Source organism: Jaculus jaculus, chromosome 1 (genome assembly GCF_020740685.1).
Source record: "Jaculus jaculus isolate mJacJac1 chromosome 1, mJacJac1.mat.Y.cur, whole genome shotgun sequence".
Lineage (NCBI taxonomy): Eukaryota > Metazoa > Chordata > Mammalia > Rodentia > Dipodidae > Jaculus > Jaculus jaculus.
In genome coordinates, this window is record NC_059102.1 from 20,003,661 (window position 1) to 20,027,596 (window position 23,936).

Here is a 23,936-nt window from a genome sequence, read left to right on the forward strand (position 1 = left end):
GGATGTAGCTCAGAGGTAGAGCATTTGCCTAGCACATGTGAGGCTCTGGTTTCATCCTCAGAGTAGGAAAAAAAAAAAAGTAAAGACATTTACAAGAGAAAGCTCCTATATATTCCTTCTAGAATTCTCACAAAATGTGAATCTTCTTGTCATTACTGTTTGAGACAGAATCTAACTATGTAGCCCAGGTTGGCCTTGAACTCAAGATCTTCCTGTCTTCAGCCTCCCTAATGCTGGGATTATAGGCATGTACCACCACACCTAACTAGTGTAAAAAATCTTTTAGGCAAGATCTGCTTATTTTGTGAGAAGAATTTATGTGGAGGGGAGGAAAACCAACCTAATAGAACAAAGGTACCAAGTAAAAATGGAGGCATAAAAGGTCATTAAAGAAAAAGTAGAGGAAGGTTCCAACAAACAAAATACTAACTGCTGCCTTCGCTACTTCACTGTTTCCTTCCATGCATTTATTTCCAAGAGACACTGTTTCTGAAAGAGAAAAATCAACCATCATTATATAAAGCTTATGTAAAAAAAATCATTATGGTTAATTTCAATCTTAAGTACAGACAAATACTTGTTTTAACTGTAATTATATATTTTGGTCACACTTGTCAGTAAAAAGTTAACCACCACTATACTACTGATGTTTAATAATTTTATTGATCTGTGTATAGCTATTTATACTCCCTTCACAAATATAGAATGCAGCTATTCTATATTCTCCTTCAAATATAAAAATTGATATGGCTACTTGTGAGCAATATACTATAGAGGGTCGTGTTCTCATTACCACAGCACGCCCACTTTGGAAATGTACAGTAATATTATTTGTGGTTTTTTTCAGACAAGGTCTTATCAGATAGGACCAGCTGGCCTGGACTTTGCTGTGACAGCCAGGTGGGCTCAAACAGCCAACCCTCCTGCCTCAGTTCCCCAAAGGCTAGAATTATGGGCATATGCCACCATACCTGGCTCACAATTAAATTAACCAAATTCCTCCAGACAGGATAGCACACTTAAGATTTTTAAGTATATTTTCTCTAAGAGGACTAATGTAAAGATGAGAATAAATATCCAATTATATTTTCCACAACAACTAGTAAGATATGCTTGATCAACCTTGTGGTGGTTTGAGTCATATGTCCCCTATAATCTCATGTGTTCTGAATGCGTGGTTCCCAGCTGGTGATAATTTGGGAGATGGAACCTTGCTGGTGGAGGTGTGTTGTTGGGAGTAGGCTTAGGGATTCTATAGCCCAGCTCCACCTTGACAGTCTGGCTCATTCTCTTGCTGCTGTTTTCACTTACTGTGGCAGAGATGAAGCCCAGCCTTTGCTCATACCATCGTTTTTCCTGCCACTAGGAAATGTCCCCTCCAGAAGGTAAACCAAAATAATTTTTTCCTCCCATAAGCTGCTTTTGGTCGCAAGTTTCATCTCAGCAATAAGAAGGTAACTACAACAAACCTTGTATGTAACTTTTCTAATATTACTTCCTAACCACATGCCCTCTATAACTGGCCTGCTCTAGATGGATGCTACAATGCAACATACAGGCAGCAGGCAAGAGTGGTAAAGTACTCAGCTGTAAACGGTAAGACTGAGGTTTGCAGTGCTACTGTGTGACCTGGGACAGTCGTGAACCTCTGCTTCCTCATCTATAAGATGGTGTTAAATAGATTAAATTTATGACACAAAACAGGGGCTGGAGAAATGGCTCGGCTGTTAAGGTGTTTGCCTGCACTGGGGCTTGATTCCCTGTACCCATGTAAAGGCAGATGCGCAAAGCAGTACATGTGTCTGGAGTTCACCCTGGCATGCTCTCACTTTCATGCTCTCTCTCTCAAAAAAAAAAAAAAATTTTTTTTTAAATGCTTTGTAAGTAATGTACTCAACCTAGTGTGAAGTACTGTACTATACCCAAATTCAAAGCATGAGCTTTTCCCCACAAAGGGGAAAGCCAGTTTATGCTTTAAGTCATGCTTTTAAGCCCTTTAAATCAAGTTTGACTTTTTTAAAAAAAAATTTTATTTATTTATTTATTTGAGAGCGACAGACACAGAGAGAAAGACAGATAGAGGGAGAGAGAGAGAATGGGCGCGCCAGGGCTTCCAGCCTCTGCAAACGAACTCCAGACATGTGCGCCCCCTTGTGCATCTGGCTAACGTGGGACCTGGGGAACCGAGCCTCGAACCGGGGTCCTTAGGCTTCACAGGCAAGCGCTTAACCGTTAAGCCATCTCTCCAGCCCGAGTTTGACTTTTAAGGCACTGTAATCTAATCAATCTAGAAACAACAGGTATCATATTAAATTGGGTGCAACAGCACTCACTATCTTAACAGAAAATGCTTACTGTACAGATTAACAGAAGCAAAAACAAGTTCAACCACTTGATTTAAAATATACTGAACTGATGCTTAACAGAAGCACAAACAAGTTCAACAACTTGATTAAAATACACTGAATTGATGCTAAGAACTAATTTTAGAAGTTCACCTTGCTGCATGTTTCTCAATCTATGAGCCTGAAATTACTATTAAACTTAACATTTTAAATTCAAACACACAAAATGGAGTCAGCACTAAAACCCAACATATTAGAAAGGATTGAGTTATAATTGTAACTAAGGCAGCACTTTAAAAATACCCCAATTTTAAAAAATATTTTATTTATAAGAGAGAGAGAGAATGAATGAGAATGAGTGCACCAGGGCCTCTAGCTGCTGATCTCCAGACACATGTGCCACTGTGTGCATCCTGGTTTACATGGGAAATTAACTTTAGGCTTTACAGGGAAGCGCCTTAACCACTAAGCCATTTCTCCAGCCCTAAATTCCCACATTTATAAAGAAAATAAATCTTAAGAACTAAACTATTGATTGTACACTAATGATATTTAGCTTAGAACTTAACTTTTCTTTCTTAGGAACTGTTAAGTACCACAGGAAAATACATGTAACATCACTGGTTCCTACTAGAGAGGAACTGCATGAGAGCCATCTGCCCTCTCGAGTGGCCTCCAAAGAATCTAGAATACTCTGCTCAGGCCAACAAAAACACACATGAAAGAAGTCAGTGACCATATGCTTTTGGCTGAAATTATATCTACTCAAAGTGGTAAGGACAAGTTCATTTTGACTGCTAGTTCTAACTGGTTGTTGATTATAGAATAACTTATGGTAGCTCTCCAAGGACATAGGATCTTAGCCATGAAAGAAATGTGGGGGCTAGTGGTGTGGACGTTTTGTAAACGCTGGGGTCCCCAGAGCCCATTTCCTTTTGAAATGGAATCTGTGACAGTGCCTACCTTCCATCATGTAACTTTCAGGTTCTTTTTGGAAACAACACCAAACTAACACATAGCAAAGTGACATGAGAACTGAGGTGATTTCATACTTGGAACAAATCTACCCCCTCCCCAACCCTTTACAAATTCCTCCATTACCCAGTCACGTGAGCATTCTCAAAACCAAGCAGTAAGGAAAGAGGGCAACTAGACACCAGGGACCAGATCCCCTACGAGTGTCGGGAAAACCCACAAGAGCAAACGTAAGCACGAGCATCGGAGCCCAACTCACACACGGCACGACAGGCAGAGCGCCAGCCCAGCAGTGCCGTCTCCCCACACGCAGCACGCTGCAGACATCCTGCTGCAGTCACAAAAGTCGCAAAGACATGGAATTTAACTTACTTAGCTTTTTAGCAACTTTTTCATCTCAATAAATTTATTTTGGTTAGTTGGATTGTTTAAAAGGAAGAGAAGAATCTTTTCATGTTTTTCAATCTAAAGGTAAAAAAGAAATAGTATTATTTAATTTCTAAAATACTAGGAATGTCATTTCAATCAAAGCAAACTTTACCCACCTGTTTCTGCAATTCTTTGCAGCAACAATCTTTGTTATGTGTCCTTTCTAAAATTAAGTGAGAACAAAACTCATTAGGTAACACACAACCTAAGCAACAAGCACAACTTGGACCTGAACGAATATATCTGTCCTTATGTTTGCACTTCAACCACAAAGAGCATCATCTACCCACTACTCTACCTAAAGGCAGGTCTTCCCTCGTGTACATACGAGGTCTCCTTTGGACGATGGCAGACCTGCCAAACACACATCTTGGGAATGTCAAAAAGACCCATCTTGGAAATATGAGCGCTTCTCATTTCTCACAAGGCTCAAAAGTGGACTGGAAGGAAGTCACAAGCAGAATGTGCAGCCTTCCCAAAGCTCTGGGTATTGATTCCCACAATGCTGCCAAATTGACCTGACTGTCTGGAGAGGAAGGGCTGCTTCTGTCTATTAGAGTAGCTCCTAGGAAGTCCTACCACCAGGTATTCAGAGGAAGGAGGAGCCAGGGTCAACTCAAGCCTAACTACTTATTTTACCTGTAGCTGATTATTAATTGCACTGAAAAAAATACCTTTAGTTAAAGCATTTTTCCTTTTAGGAGTCATGTGATTTTCCAGACCACACTTCACTAGCTCATCAGCTATGCTGACAGTACCATTCTCAGAACATTTCTCAACAGACACTGTGTGAACATTCTCAGTAACTTCTTTCACAGAAAGCATCACATTCTGGTTCAGCATGAACCGTTTCAGAGGCTCCATCACCAACTGAGAACAGCTTCCATTCAACTCCGTCAATCCTGAAAAACATTGGAGATTATGGATAGTTTTCAAGCCCTCATGAGACAGTCGTCCGTAGTAAGTCAGGTCTCTGGGTGTTCGCTGAGGTGGGTGTGCTGGGCTGTACTGCTGCTTCAGTATCAAACATCAACCTGGGTTTATGGGCACAAAGGAGGCACAATGTCTCCTTGCAATGTTTAAAGGGAGAAGCAAAAAATAGGGGCAATTTTCTGACTGAGTCCCAAGCATGTTGCAAGTCAGAGCAATGGCAGCTGAGGAAGGTGCCCAAGACTAATAGCAAAGCTGTGGCAGCATTTTTAGTTCACTCCAGTCAACTTCCACGTGAACAGTTAATACAAGCAGCTTTAGGATGTGCACTGAGGCAACTGAAAATGATGTCATAAGAATGCCTCTACCCCTAAAGACAGCAGGGACAAAGTAGGAAGACCCAGGGCTGGGGTTTTGGCTCAGTTGGTAGAGTGCATGCAAGAAGCCTTTGGTTCAATTCCCAGCACCACATAAACAGGGTGTGGTGGTGTGTGCCCGCCTGTAATCACAGCACTTGGGAAGTACAGGCAGGAGGATTAGGGGTTCAAAACCATCCTTAGCTCCAAACCAAGTTTGAGGCCAGCTGAAATACATGAGACCCTGTTTCAAATAAAAAAATAAAAGCAAGAGCCCTAAGTGAGGCTCAGAACTCCTGGGTTTATCTTGCCTTTACCATACCTGCTACTAGAGCTTAGAACAGGGAGCAAAACAGAATCTCCAAGCCTCACCACTCTGAAAAGAAACTATGAAACAAAAAGCAATTCACTGAATATAGTTCTCTTATAAGAACTAAAGAATGAAGGATACAGAATTTCTTTGAAAACTCTGACATTTAGAAATCTGAGATGTAACTTGATACTTAATTCAGCATGGTTATGAAATAGAGGAGAAAAGCAATCTCACAAGACACCCGAACTGGAAACTACCTTCAAGCGAACATTTGATAATCTGGAAAGGCAGCTCCAGGTGGCTGGCAGTAATTGGTTGCACTCTGGAGAGAGGCAGGGTCTCGATATTTCCATAGTCTGCATAGAGTACTCTCACATCAGAGTCTGATGTTCCCAGAACAATGGCCCGATACCAGAAGTCATCACCTGAAAACAATGGAATCTCAGCAAATCTCAATGTGGAAGTTAGACTCTTCCTTAATAGTTACATCTGTATCACTTACAAATTCACATCAAGATTTCTGGTTAGAGTGTAGACTTACCAGTATTTCCTCCAAATCCTTCTAAAAGGATAGTATGAGAAAAAAAATTTACATGTATACACACACATATATACATATATTAAATATTTTATTTGAAAGGAGAGAGAGAATGGTAAGTACATTAGGATCTACTGTCACTGCAAATCAACCCCAGACACACATGCTATTTTGTGCATCTGGTTTTACCTATGTACTAGGTAATTAATCCCAGGCGGTCAGGCTTTGCAAATAGTGTTTCCAATGGCTGAGCCATCTCTCCAGCTCAGAGAATATATTTTTTTAAGTCCAAGGACAAGGAACAAGTGAGAAAGCCATTCTGGGGGGATGGGGAAATGTGCAAATGGAAGTGACTTAGCAGAGCCAAGATTCTACCAAAGACACAGCCAGGAAGCCAGTAGCTTCAAGTTTGCTCCTCAGCCCAGGATCCAAGGTCCAGGAGCTGGTGCTACTGATTCCAAAGGAGGTGTGAGAGTGGAGCTGTAAATAAGAACTGGACACAGCAAGCAGTTATTTGCCAAGACATTGGAACAGAACTTAGTTTATAAATACATTTTCATATACTACCCATTTTTAAAGCCGCTAAGAGAGCACGTTCACTTGTTTTTTTTTTTTAAATATTTTATTTTTATTTTATTTATTTATTTGAGAGAGACAGACACAGAGAGAAAGACAGGTAGAGGGAGAGAGAGAATGGGCGCGCCAGGGCTTCCAGCCTCTGCAAACGAACTCCAGACGCATGCGCCCCCTTGTGCATCTGGCTAACGTGGGACCTGGGGAACCGAGCCTTGAACCGGGGTCCTTAGGCTTCACAGGCAAGCGCTTAACCGCTAAGCCATCTCTCCAGCCCCGTTCACTTGTTTTACTATGGCCAACACATCTCTACCACCAGGAAACTGCTCCAAACCACAAGTTGGTGAGAGGTTCCTTCCCCAGAGGAAGTGCAGAAGGTATGGGTGGGAGTGAGGCTGAGCAGAACACGGGCAGGCAGCAGGAGTGCTGCAGGTAGAAGACAACCAGCCCCAGTGGGAGCGCTTCCAGGATCAGCAGAGCACAGCCACCCTGAGCCAGGCCAGCCCTGCACGGAAGGCCATGTGGGAGCTCTGTCCACACCACCTTCCAAAAACCTCTGCGTGCCCGACGAAGCTTTGCTAACAGTAAAGGAGCCATCACCAAACGTTTGGAGAAAACCTCTAGAACAGAAGTGATGGAAGCAAATACAATAGGACCTTGGGAAGGAGGAGGAGATAAATACACATGGAATGGTAGTACTGTCCTTGGACATGACATGACAGTCCATCCTTGAAACAGAGATGGGATAATGTTAAAACACGCCCCCCCAAAAGGTACTAAAAATGTGATAGCAGAAATGAAAATGTCAGAAGAGTTAGAAGATGAGATTGAGGAAATCTTGTGAAAAAGAGAAAAATAAATTCAAAAGAGTTTAAGTCCAACATGAAAAGAAATAGTAATTCCTTAAAATGAGAAAACAGAAGAAAGCATCACTTAGATAATCTACCAAAACTGAAGCTCATGTATTTCCAGACTTAAGTGCCCACTCATGAGCACCCAGCACAATGCTGGAAAGCAAGCCTCCATGCTAAATCATATTGTAATTTTCAAAATACAGGATGAAGAGGATACTAAATGTTCTAGCAGATAAAAAGTATGGACAAAGTTTGGAGAGTCTTGTTGGATGTCTTTTGACCAGAAACACCAATAAGCTAAAGCACAATAAAAGCAATGTCCTCAAAATTTTATGGGAAAATGACAAACTTCTACAGCTAACTACTAAGGTAGACTTTTTCAAACATAGGAGATAATAGAAAACTTATCTTAAATGCAGCATCTTTTCTCAGCTCCTGAAAGAATAGGATCTACCCAGACATGGAAATAAACCCAAAGGGAAGACAAAGCAAAACAAGGGTAGAGGAGGGAGGGAGAGTGTGAAAAATATGTCTAAGTAAAGTGGGAGGAATCCCACCAAATCAGGGTAGGGGTACTAAAACAGTCTTCAGCAGGGGGGTGAGGAAAATCTCAAGGAAAGCCCAGGTCTGGCGGAAAGATGTTCAGGACAGGAGCAGGTCCGAAGGCAGACAATGGCCCTGGTATGACGAAAGTTGATGAAGTTCACACAGAGCTCTAAAGGGAAAGTACTCCAATACGAAAGCGTTTCAACAATTACCGCAAGAACACACAGGGAAAGCCACAGTAGCTGCAGCACAGCAGTGGAGCTGCACTACGCTGCGGGAGCCGGTGAGCGAGTCTAGGCAGACTCAGCAATGCACAGGCCTCACCTAACCCAAATCACACCTTGGTCCTATTGCAAAGAAAATGAGGGGAAGTACAGAACCAGTTGGTGTACAAAAATAAAAGTTTGAAATCAGTGAGATGTCAGAGCAGGAGGCTTCCAGCTTGTGTTCCTCTTTCCCCAAGCCCTAACCACCCTGTGGTCGTTCTTGAACAAAGATACTTTGGTAAAAGGTGGGCAGGTGCTGTTAAACCCAGGAGCATCTGTAAGCCCCAGCAGCACATGAGCCAACCTTGGTCCCAGATACTGACTAGAAGCAGCCTTGCCTCTCTGTACTCAGCTCTAGCCCTGCTTGGCTGCTCTTCTGCCACCTGCCCCATGTGCTCAGGGACCAGCAGGGGCCATGCCATGCACACCCTATAACAGTCCTGTGATCAAGCTCCAGCTCCATAGCACTTCACTCCCAGAAACAACAGAGCATTCAGTGCGAGAACTATTTGTATTAGCAAAGAAAACTGTTGTCATGAAACATTAAATAAGAAACTCCATGAATCTGACTCCCTGAGGTGTCTATTCCCATGCAGAGCTCCGTACATGTACAGTCCAAAATCGGCATCATTAACCCACCATACAGAGCATGAGTATGTAAAGCTGGTTAGCCAGAAATCCTGACAAATATGCATAAGTCAACCTAATCTTCACCTGAAAATAATCCATACAGGACAGAAAAGCTAATGGCCCCCAGCATATGGATTAAAGTCACAATTTTGCTTTTATTAATTTTCTAGCCAAATGATATGTATATCTAAAATACCAAAATCTAGGGCTGGGGAGATGGCTTAGTAATTAAAAGTGCTTGCTTGAGCCTTTCAATTCCCCAATACCCACATAAAGCCAGATGCACTAAGTAATGCACACATCTGGAATTTGTTTGCAGTGGCAGGAGGCCCTGGTGTCCCCATTCTCATTCTAACATTCATATTCTCTCTCTCTCTCCCTCCTTCCTTCTCCACAAATACATAAAATACTTAAAATGCCCAACTCTACATCATCTCGCATAAAAGAGAAAGGCTAAATATTTCCCCTTTAATATTTTACTTAAAAGATCCCTCTTACTTGTGTATTTGGCACAGCAGGCATCTCCAATTCTTGGTCTATAGGACATATCAACTTTTTGAGCACTGCAATATTCTATTAATTTAGCTGTCAATAAGCATCTTTTGTCTTGATTTTCTAAAACAGACAGAAGCAATCCTTTGTGAAACATTTTCCAGTGCTAACATAGTAACAGCATACAAAAGAACAAGTATAATCAATCAAAACCTTTTTGCATATTAAATGATATATATTTAATATATCCACTGTTGGTTGCCCTTTGTAGAAGGGATATAGAAAAGGGGGCATGAAAGAAGCCTTTGTGGGCCAACTTTCTTGGTTTTTTTTTTTTTTTTTTAAGGTAGGGTTTCACTCTAGCCCAGGCTGACCTGGAATTCACTATGTAGTTTCAGGGTGGCCTGGAACACTCATGTGATCCTCCTACCTCTACCTCCCAAGAGCTGGGGTTAAAGATGTGCGCCACCACGGCCAGGTGTGGGCCAACTTTCTGATGAGGGCACTTTAACTAGAATGCGTACTTCACAGATTCTGAAGCTATATTTTTATGATTATGTTTGATGTATTTCTTGATATATTTAGTTATTCTAAGCATTGCTTCCAATTCATCCATACCATATGTTACCAGAAACAATTCTGGCCCCTAATTTTCATTTATACAAATTAAAGATGACTTTTTTGTAATACTAGAGATAAGTTTAAGGGCAGAAATTTGTATTAGCATAATTACAGAGTTGACAATTTGAATAATTTTTAAATTAAAAAAATTTGGGGGAGAGAGATAGAGTGGCAGATAGAGAATGGGTGCACCAGAGCCTTCAGCCACAGCAAACAAATTCTAGATGTGTGTGCCACCTTATGCATCTAGCTTATGTGGGTCCTGGGAAATCAAACCTGAGTCCTTCGGCTTTGCAGGCAAGCACTTGAACTGCTATGCCATCTCCCCAGTCCAAGAATTCATTTTTGGGTAATAAACTTGAAAATAATTTTTAATAGACACCAACAACTTGTATCTAACTCACTTTCTAATACAAGGATAACTCATATACATTTAAGAGATTCCTTAATTATAAACTTCTATGAAGAAAATTGAAATTTTAAAACCAATTTTATATGCTGCTTTTCTTCATGATTAGTGTTCCGGTATGATATATCAAAGTTTATAAGATATGGTAAAACCAAGATTATGAACTGACTACTAAGTCTTTCAATACATCCCAAATGTCTCTGTTCAAGCTCACTTAAATGACTGCAGGATGTTAAGTTACTAAAAATGATACAACATAGATAATTATACAGTAACAATACAGTAATCAAGGACACTTACTTTTGTTAGAACAAGCTATAGGTTAACTAAGAACTGGCTACTGAGCAGGAGCTGAATACAGGGCATTCCTTTCATGTTCCCACTTGTGTTTATAAAATAAAACTTAATAAGAACTACCATCCCTATCTTTTCTCCCTCACATCCTAAAGAGTTCACTATAAGCACTTTCATTACACAATTCCAAAGTGGAACATACATATGTTTGAATACCTGCAATCCCTTACCTGGCATCTCACTGAGGATAGCATAAAACAAGGTAGGCTTTATGATTTCCAACACACTTGCTTGAACAGTTTTGTTCACTGGCAATTCAACTGTCTTCCACTGTTTTGCTACCGGGATAGCTGAAGACATATGAAACACATGTCTTGTGATTAAATACATTAATTTTTTACTCTTCTTTCCTACTAATATATCAGTTCAATAAATCTGTTCATCAATTTCTTATTATCAAACTCCCAAGTTCCCAAGATGAAAACTGTTCCACAAAAGAATCTACTCAATTACAGAGATTGCAAAAGTGTTACAAAAAACTTTATCATGAGACTCCTTGAGTTACTATACTCCTGCACAATATTTCTGTAGAATACTTCTACTTTTGTAGTTTAAATAATGAAAATCTTCAAATTTATTCAATCATCTAATCAATAAACAGGCTAATGAACAAAACAGATACAAACACACAAATAGCCAATAAATCTCTGAAAAAATGCTCAGCACCCTTAACAATCAGGAAATGCACATGGCATCTGCTTTAAGGAACCATCTTACCCCAGTCAGAAAGGCTATCACCAAGAAAACAAATGCCGGGTGTGGTGGGCATGTCTTTAATCCCAGCACATGGAAGGCAGAGGTAGGATGGCTATGAGTTTGAGGCCAGCCTGAGACTACAGAGTGAATTCCAGGTCAGCCCGGGCTAGAGTAGACCTTATGTCAAAAAAATAAGCCACTCCCTGTCCCCCCAAAAGAAAACAAATGACAACAAATGCTTGTATGTGGGAAAGAGGAATCCTCATGTACTGCTAACTAAATGAAAGCTGGTGCCACCCATTATGGGAATCAGTACAGAGATTCCTCACAAAAACTACGAATAGAATTACATTATGCCCTAAACCATTCCTGGTTATTTACCAAAAGAAGTCCAACTCAGCATATCACAGATGCTAGTACACTAGACTACCCATAATATCTAAGTTATGGAACAACTAAGGCATTCACAATAGCCAAAATATGGAATAAGTCTAGATGTCCATCAAAAGATGAATAAAGAAAATTTGGTAACATATACATGATGGAATTTTATTCAGCTATGAAGAAAAATCAAATTATATCATTTGCAGAAAACATGGGTGGAACTAGAGATCATTTTAAGTAAAATACACCAGACTCAGAAAGACAAACATGTTTTCTCTCATCTATATAATCTAGATGCAAATACACATGTACACATGCAGACACACAAGGACATGAAAGCAGGAGGACTACGGGGATGGAGGAAGAGATAGAAAGGGAGAGGAAACATGAGAGGGCAGTAAAAGGGGAAAATGACAAAATACTACATTTTCTCTCATATGCAGGATCTAGATTTGACTATATGCACACACACACACATACATGAGAATAAACAGAGGGACTAATCTATAGAGAGGAAGAGAAGAAGGGACCAACATGGGGGGAGAGATGGAAGAGGACAATGGGGGCAAGTAAGAGCAAGTACAGTGAGTGATACATATGCATGAAAATTTCAAAGTGAAGCCCCTCATTGTTTACACCAAAATTTTAACAGCAAACTATGATTAAGTTTAAGGAACAAATGGTTTACAAGTGTTACCTTGCAGCTCCTGGGTTTCACTTTGCTTACATATGTTAACAGGTCTGCTATTTGGCAAGTGCTTCTGTGGTGAACCTGATTTTAAAGCCAGATGTTCACTGATGAGAACATCACTAATTATTTTTGGGTAGGGAGTAGAAAGATCGGTGAGTTCAATTCCCAACCCCTTTTCAGTGATTTCAACCACTCTGGCTTGGAGTTTAATCCCCACAACACATGTCTGAAATCTTTCAATGGCTTCTGTAGTCCAATGTTTGTCTATAGGCTGAATATCTGAAACAGAAAAAGAGAAGAATGAAAGAAAATACTACACAGACGGTGAACTTTTGCTTCAATAGTATGCAGGACTGGGTCTTTGCCATTCAGTTCAAAATTTTCAATAATTCTTTACTATTCTCAGTTATAGTTAAAAAAGATACAAACCATGATTTACATCCTCCATATCAGAGTTACAGGCAATGCATCTGTTCTAGCACTTTTCAGAAGTTCACGATCTTTCTTTAGTTTCCCTGCTTACATGTTACCTGGCATTTTCCAATAGGTAAAAAGAGGTATAAACAATAAGAGAACCTCCAGCAGGTTTGATATATGCAATGACAAGTTACCAATGAGAAGATGTGGAGAGTTTTCAAATGGCAATTTCAAAATCTTATTTCAAAGCCCTTAGGAAGGTAGCTCATGGTAAAGTGTTTGCCTCAAACCTGAGGACCTGGGCTCAAGGTAACCTCCTGCTTCAACCTCCTGAACAGCTGACACTACAGGCATGCGCCCTTGCGCCAAGCTGCTACCTTTTACATATGAGTGGACACATACACATGCATATACACACACTCTCCCCTGAGAAATTTCTTGTAATCCCAGCAGCGAGGCTGAGGCAGGAGGGTCACTTGTTCCACATAAACCTGGACTACATGAGACTATGTCTCAACAATATAAAAGAAGAAGAAAAATTTTATATCACACCATTTACAAGTACAATGCAAAGCACTGTTAAGTTCTTTGTATTCTCATACCTCGTTTATTCTGAAGAAAGTATTATTCTTTCCCAAATGGGAAAATGGAAGCACTGAAAGTTCAACTAATTTTCCTTACCATGTCCCAGCTAGGAAGCTATATTATGTTGTCTTATGTCTCTTTTGCAACTTGCTTTTTCACAAGAAATTCTTCCTATCTATGGCATGTATTTAACATTATTTTAATAGCATGATGACAGTAAACATGTAAATATAACATGAGTCTTAGACCTTGTCCTGACATTAATCCATATAACCCTTCAAAATAAATTCAATCATGATCCATGTTGTAACCAATGTAAGTGATTTGCTACTAGTAACTATTAGTGTATGAATTTCCTTGTGCCACTTCCAAATCGCCTGGAGATAAATTACCAGGCATAACGTTCCTGATTTGGAAGGCACAAACACTTCAGGCTCTGGACCAGTTCTGCAACAGGTCCTGTCAGTTTTCACTCCCCTCACTACAGAAAAGCAGCTTCTTGGACATCAACACTGAATATTTTGGCAAAAAATCTTAAGTGAAGTTCTAAAGTTTTCATATGAAGTAGAAGCTTCCAGCTCACATAAAATGTCACCACGATAGATACAAGTACTTAACAAGTGATACTATGTAACTATCAGAAGGAGTTGAGAAAACTTCTTGTTCAGCACCATACCTACTAGCCAGCACTGTATCCCTTGAAATGGGAGTTTCAGAAACATTGAAGATATCATCTGAAGTTTGTCTGTAGTAACTTCTTCAATGTTTCCATAATCCACAAACTGTACTCTAACATTTCCATTTGGTAAGATTTCCTTGACTAAAGCACGATACCAGTTCCGATCACCTGAATTTAACACAAAGTTCGAAAATGAAACATTTTCTTTCCTTAGCCATTTGAATTTTTTAATATAAATTTATTTATGAATGAGAAAGGAGGGAGAGAGAATGGGTACACTAAGGCCTCCTGCCACTACAAATGAAACTCAGACACATGTACCACCTTCCTTGTGCATCTGGCTTTATGTGGGTACTAGTGAATCGAACCTGGGTCCTTAGGCTTTCCAGGAAAGTGCCTTAAGTAGTGAGTCATCATTCCAGCACCCTGGATTTTTATCGTAGAGAAAAACATCTTCATATAGTAGAGCTAAGAAATTTGCTTTCTTCTCCTTTAGTTTTTCCTTCAAAAATCCCTGTCTCGACTATCGACTTCTGAAGATTCATGTTTTAGAGTATCTCCAGTTTTTTTTTTATTTATTTATTTTTATTTATTTGAGAGCAACAGACACAGAGAGAAAGAGGCAGATAGGGAGAGAGAGAGAATGGGCGCGCCAGAGCCTCCAGCCACTGCAAAGGAACTCCAGATGCGTGTGCCTTCTTGAGCATCTGGGTAACGTGGGTCCTGGGGAACTAAGCCTCAAACCGGGGTTCTTAGGCTTCACAGGCAAGTGCTTAACCACTAAGCCATCTCTCCAGCCCCCAAATTTTTAAACTACTGTACATTCACATCTGACAGAAACCAAAGATTTCATCCATAATTGATACAACAAACAACGCACAAAGATTCACAGTACTCTCACTCTCTTACTACTTGTGGTTCTAACTGTTTTACTTGGTAAAAGAATATAAAGGACAAAAAGTCTTTCAATTCAACTGTTTCTAATATATTTCGTTAATTTTTCAAAATTAAGATGTACAGGGTGACCAGAAGAAATAATACTAACACATATAATTTTTCTACTATCTATCTTATTTTCAGAATTGTGAAGGTCATTAAAATAATGCTTAACAGAGTTAAGGCAATAATGTATTACTTGAAAACTCCTTGTTACAAAAAGGGAAGCCTTTATATTTCAAGCTTCATTTAATGTTGACTATGAAAAAAAATCTGTGCTTAACTATAGGAAAACATGCATTGAAAAGAGTAGAATGTGGTGATGGCTAATACTGTCATTGACCAGATCCAGAATCACCTAAGAGAAATCTCCAGGCATGTCTATAGGGGAGTTTCTAGATTCAGCTGAGGTGGGAAGACCCACTTCTATTGTGGGTGATACCATTCTATGGGCTGGGATACAGGACTGATAAAAGGGGGAGAGAGAGACAAACATCAGTATTCATCACTGTATGATTCCTGACTGTGGATTAAATACAACTAGATGTTTCATGCTTCTTGTTATGTCTTCCCCACCATGATGGACTGGAACCTCAAATTGTGAGGCAATGTAAATCCTTTGTTCTTTAAGTTGTTTCTGGTAAGGTATTGAGTCACAGCAATGAGGACAAGGACAAGACATTAGGACAACAGCTGAAACCTACCTGCAAAGAAAGCGCAACAGGGTCGTCCTATTTCTGCCTTAAAACCGTTCGGCAACTTCTGCTGGCAACATTCTGTTAAAGATTTATTCAAATCGTTGAGCTTCATCATAGCTGGAAATATAGCACACAGAGCATTGACTATTAAAAAAATACTAAACATTTTCTTTTAAGTTAGAGAACATTTTTATCACAAAAATTTCAGGGATATCCCAAAACAATTGTTAAGTACAACAGATGTTTTCCCTTATCCAAAAATTATTATGCCAGTAAGACACTAGTTAATATGCTCCGTTAACTTCAAACCAATGACTTCCTGGTCACAGGGACACAAGAACAGCCTCACCATCAGTAGACAACCATCTAAATCCATAAGAATCTTAATGAATGCTGTCTTGAAAAAGTAAACATAATGACTTAGTGAAGGATATAGTTGGAGGTTTCATGGAGAAATTTAAAGTACAATGCATTTGGCAGGAGGAAGAGATCATTCTAAAAGGAGGAAATGGCTGACACGGCAGAGGACGACAGAATTAGGTAGCCAAAGTCCCTTACAGTATCCATGTGGCAAAGCAGAAGATGGAGAGCATGAGGCATGCAGTAGACCGCCCTTGGGGGTAAGAGAAAAGGAATGGGGCCACAGACAAGTGAAAGAAAAGAAAGTGCCTATGGACTGCACAAAAAAGGATCAGTCACAGAAACGGAAATTTAATCATAATGAGCCAGAATCTCAACTTTCCAATTAGCTATAGTATGTATAAAGACACACTATGGGACATAAAGTGGAACAAGACTCATGCACGTGGGGTTCACCTGTCCAATTTCTACAAGACGACACACATGCTAACCTAATGATTATAACTGTAGAAACTTGTTCTTAGAGCAAAATCACAGAATACAAAGATTTTCAGTTATAAAAGCTTAGAAACACTATTTCTGTTCATACATTTTGCCATTAAACTAGATTAAATCAACACTGAGGAGTATCATGTAGCCATGAAAAGACATGGAACAAAGGCTATACAGCAATGTGGTACGCCCGCCTGGATCCCAGAATAGGAAGAGGTCATTAGCATACAATGTGACAAAATCCAATCATATCTCTGCTAGTCGCCCAGTTGTAATATATGTACCGTGCTTATCTACCCTGTACAGGAGAGGGTTGGACAGGCACTCTCCATACCATGCCTGAAAATTCTCTGTGAATCTGAAAATTTTAAATATATTAAAAAGAAAATCTATGAACTGATACACACAATATTTAAAAATAAAAAGAACAGAAATTAATTTCATGTTTCATCACTTGAAGATATATAAAGAGAACATATATCTATGCAAGCATATTTACAGACTATTTCTGAAATAGACAACTGAGAAGAGGAACTGAGAGTTTCCATTTTATAATCTTCTTAGCTTTTGAACTTTGTACACATTGCATCATAATGCTGTTGGACATATCTGTAGGATATATCAACTCTGAAAATAAAAAGAAAATTCAAAATTTTACTTTTGTCCTACATGAAACAGCAGCTCATCTGAATGAAGGGATGATTAATCTCACAACTAGGAAGACTGTTTAGGACTAAGTCACCTAGTCTGACACAGACCTCATCTGATGCAACAAGCAAGATTTAGAAAGTTAGAATCAACAATGCTCACCAGCACTGTTCAAATGAGGAAGAAAATACAGTGTGAGGATATGCAGTAAGTAGCAATCTCTCTCTCTCTCTCTTTCTCTTTTTTTTTTTTTTTTTTTTTGGTTTTTCAAGGTAGGGTCTCACTCTAGCTCAGGCTGACCTGGAACTCACTATGTAGTCTCAAGGTGGCCAAGAACTCACAGCGATCCTCCTACCTCTGCCTCCCGAGTGCTAGCATTAAAAGCATGCACCACCACACCTGGATAATAGCTAGCAATCTCAAAGTGGTTGCATTCCTGTTGGGAGCTGGCATTCACTAATCAAAGCTGAAAGTATGCCTTGTCTTTGCAACCCAGATATACTTCCAAGGGATACAATCAAGAGAAGTGCATGGCTGCCAAATGTCACAAGGAAGTATGCACCATCATAGCCTTAAACTGGGAATATGACAAGGAAGGGTCCCATGGTGGAAAGAAATAAGGAATTGCAGTTCACTCATAATGGAACATTATGCAGCAAGACAAAAAAAAGTTGTAACTACAAATAACAACATCACAATGGGAAAAACAGCAGTAAGGTGAAGTTATGGAAAAACTCATGTATACGACTAGAAGGGCAGTGTTTCCTTCTGCAAGAAAGCAGAGGGGTCATGGTAACAGACATGCAAGAAATGTTGGGACACTGGAAGTAATGTTTTACTTCTTCACACTGAGAATGACTCCAAGTCTGTGGATCTTAGGTCAACAATTACATTTACTTTCCAATACTGAATTTAGGATACATTCTATGAAATCTAAACTGGCTGAACATAAAGAGAAGTGGCTCAGAGCAGAAACAATGGCTTAAGACAGAATAAAAACCAATTATAACCAAATCTTCCTTAGAAGTACAAATCCCCAGTTGGCTGTTTTTAGAAAGAGTAGTGATCACTCACTAATCTACTCACAGTAAGTTATATACCAATATATTTATAAAAAGAAATAAATGAGAAGAGTCAACTGACCATCCTCCTTGATGACATGACAGTAGAAGTCCCCAGGACTGTACATCATGCAGACAGTGACAGCCACTGTCTCGTCAACAGCCAGCTCAACCCACGTCCACTCCAAAGGCTCCACTCTTCCTTCTATGGCCAAGGGAACTGTGAAGATAATTACACACTTTGCAGAAAGGGAGATGCTATCATGGGGTGCCTGCAGAAGATTCTTCTTCTAAAGAACTTGGTCTCTACTGAGATTTGGAGTGATTTTACAGGAAAGTCTTACAATTCAGTTTTATGACTAATGAACCATATAACCTCACTGAATTCCACATTCACATTTCAGATTCATCTTCAGCTGCCACTGACCCATAAAACTATCAACAAAAACATCCCCCCCCTCTCTCTCTCACACACACACACACACACACACACTTAGATGTATTTATAGTTTCTTGATTAAGAAGGTGGAAAAAGGGCTGGAGAGATGGCTTAGCGGTTAGGCGCTTGCCTGTGAAGCCTAAGGACCCCGGTTCGAGGCTCGGTTCCCCAGGTCCCACATTAGCCAGATGCACAGGGGGGCGCACGCATCTGGAGTTCGTTTGCAGAGGCTGGAAGCCCTGGCGCGCCCATTCTCTCTCTCCCTCCCTCTATCTGTCTTTCTGTGTCTGTCGCTCTCAAATAAACAAATAAAAATTAAAAAAAAAAAAAAAAAAAGAAGGTGGAAAAGTACTCCAACACCACACACTTACACAGAACCATTCAGACTCCAGCACAGACATTATTTGGTAAACATTTTACTTACTGGCTTTTTTCATGTCACTAGTTTTATCTGTCACAACCTCCTTTTCCATGGCAAAGCCTGCATCTATGAGAATGTTAGCAATGCTGACACTGGGTACCAGTGATTTGTCCATGAGTTCTACCAAGGAGCTGTTTTCCAGCCTGTCTACCACTTTCACCATGACCATTTTATTCTGTACAGTCTTCTTCATGAGACAGATAGCGTCTGGAGTCCAAATTCCTAATGATGGCTTTACTCCTAATGGGTTTTTAAAACAATGTCAAAATAATTACCAAAATAAGCATTTTGACAATTAACTTGATTTCCATGTCAAACACTAGAACCAAAAAGTCCCACTTGTGCAGAAGAATTTTATAAACATGGAAATGAAGACATAATTTTAAAAGCCTATAAAGGGCTTCTATAATTACATGTTTAAAAATCCTACTTCCATTGATACTAAGTACAAATTAAAAATTTCTTGAAAATTACTGAGTTGTACAAGTAAAACTGACTTACAGTCTACAAATTATACCTTGATAAAGCTATTGAAGAAATCATAAACATATGAATAGACCCATGAAGAAATACTGGTCTCTTGGATTAACATAGGAAAGGTTTGGGGCACAAATCAACACTGAAATGGCATGTATAAACCAACACTTCAAAGGTCATGCCTCACTCAGTTCCATTTACCAAAAAAAAAAAAATGTTCAGCTTCTGCTAATGGAAAAAACTTAATGATTTAGTTATTTGCTTATAGAAACTGTCCAAGATGGAATAGTCAAATAGGTTTTTGGTGCACACATGCATGAAGGAATTCCTTCCATGACACTTTTGAAGACATGTAAGTGGTTTAACCTTTGCTGGAGAACAAGGCACACTATCCATACTTGGAGACACCCCATGCCCCTGGAAGAGCTTAATCCAAGGAAGGATTTTACAACAGAACCATACCTCTAAGGCAGTGATCTTGGACATGATGCAAATGCAATTAAGAGAATTAAAAGAACACTGTTCAAGGCAAAAAGTTGGAAATATATTACTAATACTAGATACTATTTGAAATAATGGTATATCTAAATAAAGGCTGAAGAAAATTTATTGACATACTGATCTTGGGGATAAATTATGTGTACAGCAATTTTTAATATGTAATATAATAAAATTGAGTACTATTTGGAAATAATGTTGTATCTAAATAAAGGTTGCTGAAGAAAAATGTATTAGCATATTGATTTTAGTGGGACAAATTTCATGTATGACAACTTCTAATATTTAATATAATCAGTATTATGATTCTCACTGTTCTGACAAGCAGCTTTTCCTGCCTCAGGAAATGTTCATGCTTCAAATTTCATCTTCAGGTTTTAATATTTTCAGAACATGGGGCCATAAAAACTCCATACCTGCCAAGACACACTTTAAGGCTTGCATTGGCAATTCCAACAACTTCGGTATTATGGGACAAAGTCTTGTCAAACTAAGAATTTCAAAGTTTCCATAATCGACATATCCAACCAGGACAGATTCTTCTGATGCATAAGCTAAAACTGAGGCACGGTACCACTGATCATCCTCTGAAATAGAAAGGAAAAATCTCAAATAATTTACCATGAAGATAAAAGTGCCCCAAATTAAAGGTGGTCATTTGTACATTCTACTTTAATATCAAGCTTTACTCAACAACATATACTTACTAAATACTGCTAGTATTGCTTATCCAGAGCCTGAGTTTCCTAAAACATAACTGTTATTTTAGCCTACAGATTGTAATCACTACTTCCCTCTCCTGGCAAGCACTGTTTAGTTAATCCTCTGGGAATTTCTTCACAAACACAATGTACCTCAGTCTCCTAGATGATTGAGAATATAGCCAAGCTGACAAGCTGAACCATCACGTGTTTATTATGAAGCCAAACTGTCCCCATCAGTAAGAAGTCTTACTACCATACCCCCTTGGCACAGGCTCTCTGCCTTTGAACTTATCAAATCACATTCTTTTAAATTTGGTTCAATTGGACATATTTCAGAACATTACTGATGCATTTAACTAATGCTTCAAATTAGCCATTCTGTATAAAGAGACTTTGAATGTTTTACTTAACTGTAAGTAAAACGCTCATCAATATGCTGTCTTTACCTGAAAACTGAGCGCAGCACACATCCCCAATGGCTGGATAAAAATCCAAGCGTGGAGTCACTTGACTGCAGTACTCACTGAGGGATGCCTGGAGCTCTGCCAGCTTATCTGTGGATAAGATACACCTTAAACAATGGTATGCACATGCTTTGACTTTAGAGAAGCATGCTGAGTCTCTTGGAGTGTGTTATGGTGACAGAACAAACTAAAAAACTGACTCACGGCCACTTTGTAATTGTTGACAAAAGAAGTCCTCTGGTGTTTGGATGTGGGCAACCACTCCACAGAACTCATCGCCCACATTCAAGGTTAGCACTCTGGGGATCAGGGCACTTCTGTTTATAACAATTCTGTTCTCAGCTGTCATTTTTTCAACATCTTTAGGATCACCTTATCACAAAACAACAAAAAAAAACTCATTTTGGTATTGTATTATCAAACAAAAACAGTAACAAAAAAATATTAAAACCAGGCATACTTGAATTATTTTCTGAGGAACTATGCGTACACAAGGCTCCTAGAAGATGGAAGTGAGAGCTCATGTGGTCTTTTCCTAAATACATTTACAATAGAATCTATTTTCTTTATCACAAGAAATGAGCGTAGTCTTGGGGGGAAAATTAGTGGCATAAGAAACAAATTTAGATCTAACTAAAGAGTTCTATAATAAAATCTTTAAAGTCTCTAATTGAGATCAATAGAATCACATGATCTTGAAGAGTAAAAACATCAAAGCAGAACCAATTCTATATTGAGATGAAAATTCCATGTGAAAAAATTTTATTATGATAAAAAAACAAATTTAATTAAAAATCAACCTTTAAAAAATAAGAATTTAAATAGTTCAAGTAAGGAACAAGCAACATAAGTAACATGTTAAGGAAAAAAAAGCACAGCTGACTTAAAAACCTGAAGGAGGGACTTTAACCTTTATAAAAAATAATCTAGAATGTAAGAAAACTGTTAGAATTTTTTTTTTAAAATATAGAACCAACTTCTCAGGAGATGTATTTTTAGAGTCAAGACTTAAGAGACATTATGATATCAAAACGCCAGAATCCCCAAAGATATACTGCTTTAAGGAACTGTACCGATAAAACCTAGGCCAATTTCATTGTTTTAACTTAAAAATATAAGCAAACAGATGATACAGATTGTAGAATTCTTAACATATGATAATATTGCTATATAACCATGTATCTATGTGGTCTGACTATTTTTTTTTTTGTTTGTTTGTTTTTTTTTTTTTTTTTGAGGTAGGGTCTTACTCTGGTCCAGGCTGACCTGGAATTAACTATGTAGTCTCAGTCTTGAACTCACAGCGATCCTCCTACCTCTGCCTTCTGAGTGCTGGGATTAAAGGTGTGAGCCACCACGCCTGGCTAGGTGGTCTGATTTTTTAAAAAATTTATTTATTTGAGAGCGACAAAGAGAAAGACAGATAGAGGGAGAGAGAATGGGCGCGCCAGGGCTTCCAGCCTCTGCAAATGAACTCCAGACGCACGCGCCCCCTTGTGCATCTGGCTAACGTGGGACCTGGGGAACCGAGCCTCGAACCGGGGTCCTTAGGCTTCACAGGCAAGCACTTAACCGCTAAGCCATCTCTCCAGCCCTGGTCTGACTTTTAACACCAAGGGAATTTGCTTCCTAGGAATGACCTCTCTCAGAATTCAAGAATTGAATTCAAGAATTTAATGGCTTCCTGAAGTCATATCAGAAACCCTAATTGGCCTCAAACACTAGGTCTCCAATGAGAGAGACTTAAAAGTCAAAAATATTTTTTTTACAACTTTCAGAAAGCAAAATATAAACTGAATTAAATATAGGGAAAAAAAAGAACCACTATCCTGTTGTTTCACAGGGAAGAATGAAGAATCTGGTGGAAAAAACTAAAATGGAGTGAAGGGGCCTAAATCCCTGAGTTTGAGGGTAAGCCCCTGCATTTTAGCACCTGCTTCCTAACATGTAAGTATGTGCAGAGAATGATTTCAATGGTTTCTTTCAACTATGTGAATCCAGCAAAGGATCTACCAATGGTTCTTGTGATTTCCTGAGGTACATACTAAAAATCCATTGCATGCTGCTAAGCAATTGGGAGAGGTAGCTGATTAAGTAAAGGCTATGGACTGTGCTCCCAGAGGGCCTAAGTGTTACAAAAACCACTGACATTCCCACCATGAGTGAGCCTGTCAGGGGCTACATACTCCCAGGGGTGGTGTGTAAGTGCGGCCTACATGAGAGGGCTCCATAGGCAGCACCTGAACACCTATGGTTCTGGGCCCACGAGGACAGTGTCAAGTGTAAGGGTGACTCAATCAGACGTTATCAGGCTCAAGTCTGTAGTACAGTCACAGAACGACTCTGCAGATGTCTTAAATTCCTCGGAAGGTTAGAAATGTTCCATGTTCCTCTACGTGGGCTCATCACTCCAGGTACTTCTCACTTTTCCATCCTTACAATGGCCAGAATCAAGTCTAGCCCCTTAGCATGTGTCTCAGACCTTTTATGACCTGTTCTAATTTACACCCCCAAATGTCCTTTAAATGTTTATATAATGGCTATTATCCTATTGATTCTTTTTTGTTTGTTTGTTTTGTTTTTTTGTTTTTCGAGGTAGGGTCTCACTCTGGCTCAGGCTGACCTGGAATTCACTATGTAGTCTCAGGGTGGCCT

At 39.3% G+C, this 23,936-nt stretch overlaps 1 protein-coding gene across 1 annotated transcript in view; it reads right to left on the reverse strand.

The window, feature by feature from the left end:
• Positions 1 to 314: 314 nt before the first annotated feature.
• Positions 315 to 23,936, reverse strand: part of Tdrd1 (tudor domain containing 1) — a 47,096-nt gene continuing 23,474 nt past the window's right edge. The window contains exons 12-25 of the mRNA XM_045133184.1: positions 21,486 to 21,653; positions 21,264 to 21,371; positions 20,530 to 20,700; positions 19,142 to 19,378; positions 18,361 to 18,498; positions 15,724 to 15,834; positions 14,081 to 14,251; positions 12,409 to 12,681; positions 10,802 to 10,921; positions 9,254 to 9,370; positions 5,606 to 5,773; positions 4,424 to 4,651; positions 3,866 to 3,912; positions 315 to 489 (exon numbers count right to left, since the gene is read on the reverse strand). Coding sequence (XP_044989119.1) covers positions 442 to 489; positions 3,866 to 3,912; positions 4,424 to 4,651; positions 5,606 to 5,773; positions 9,254 to 9,370; positions 10,802 to 10,921; positions 12,409 to 12,681; positions 14,081 to 14,251; positions 15,724 to 15,834; positions 18,361 to 18,498; positions 19,142 to 19,378; positions 20,530 to 20,700; positions 21,264 to 21,371; positions 21,486 to 21,653 — 2,105 coding nt within the window. The 3' untranslated portion in view covers positions 315 to 441. The remainder of the gene's footprint in view (positions 490 to 3,865; positions 3,913 to 4,423; positions 4,652 to 5,605; positions 5,774 to 9,253; positions 9,371 to 10,801; positions 10,922 to 12,408; positions 12,682 to 14,080; positions 14,252 to 15,723; positions 15,835 to 18,360; positions 18,499 to 19,141; positions 19,379 to 20,529; positions 20,701 to 21,263; positions 21,372 to 21,485; positions 21,654 to 23,936) is intronic.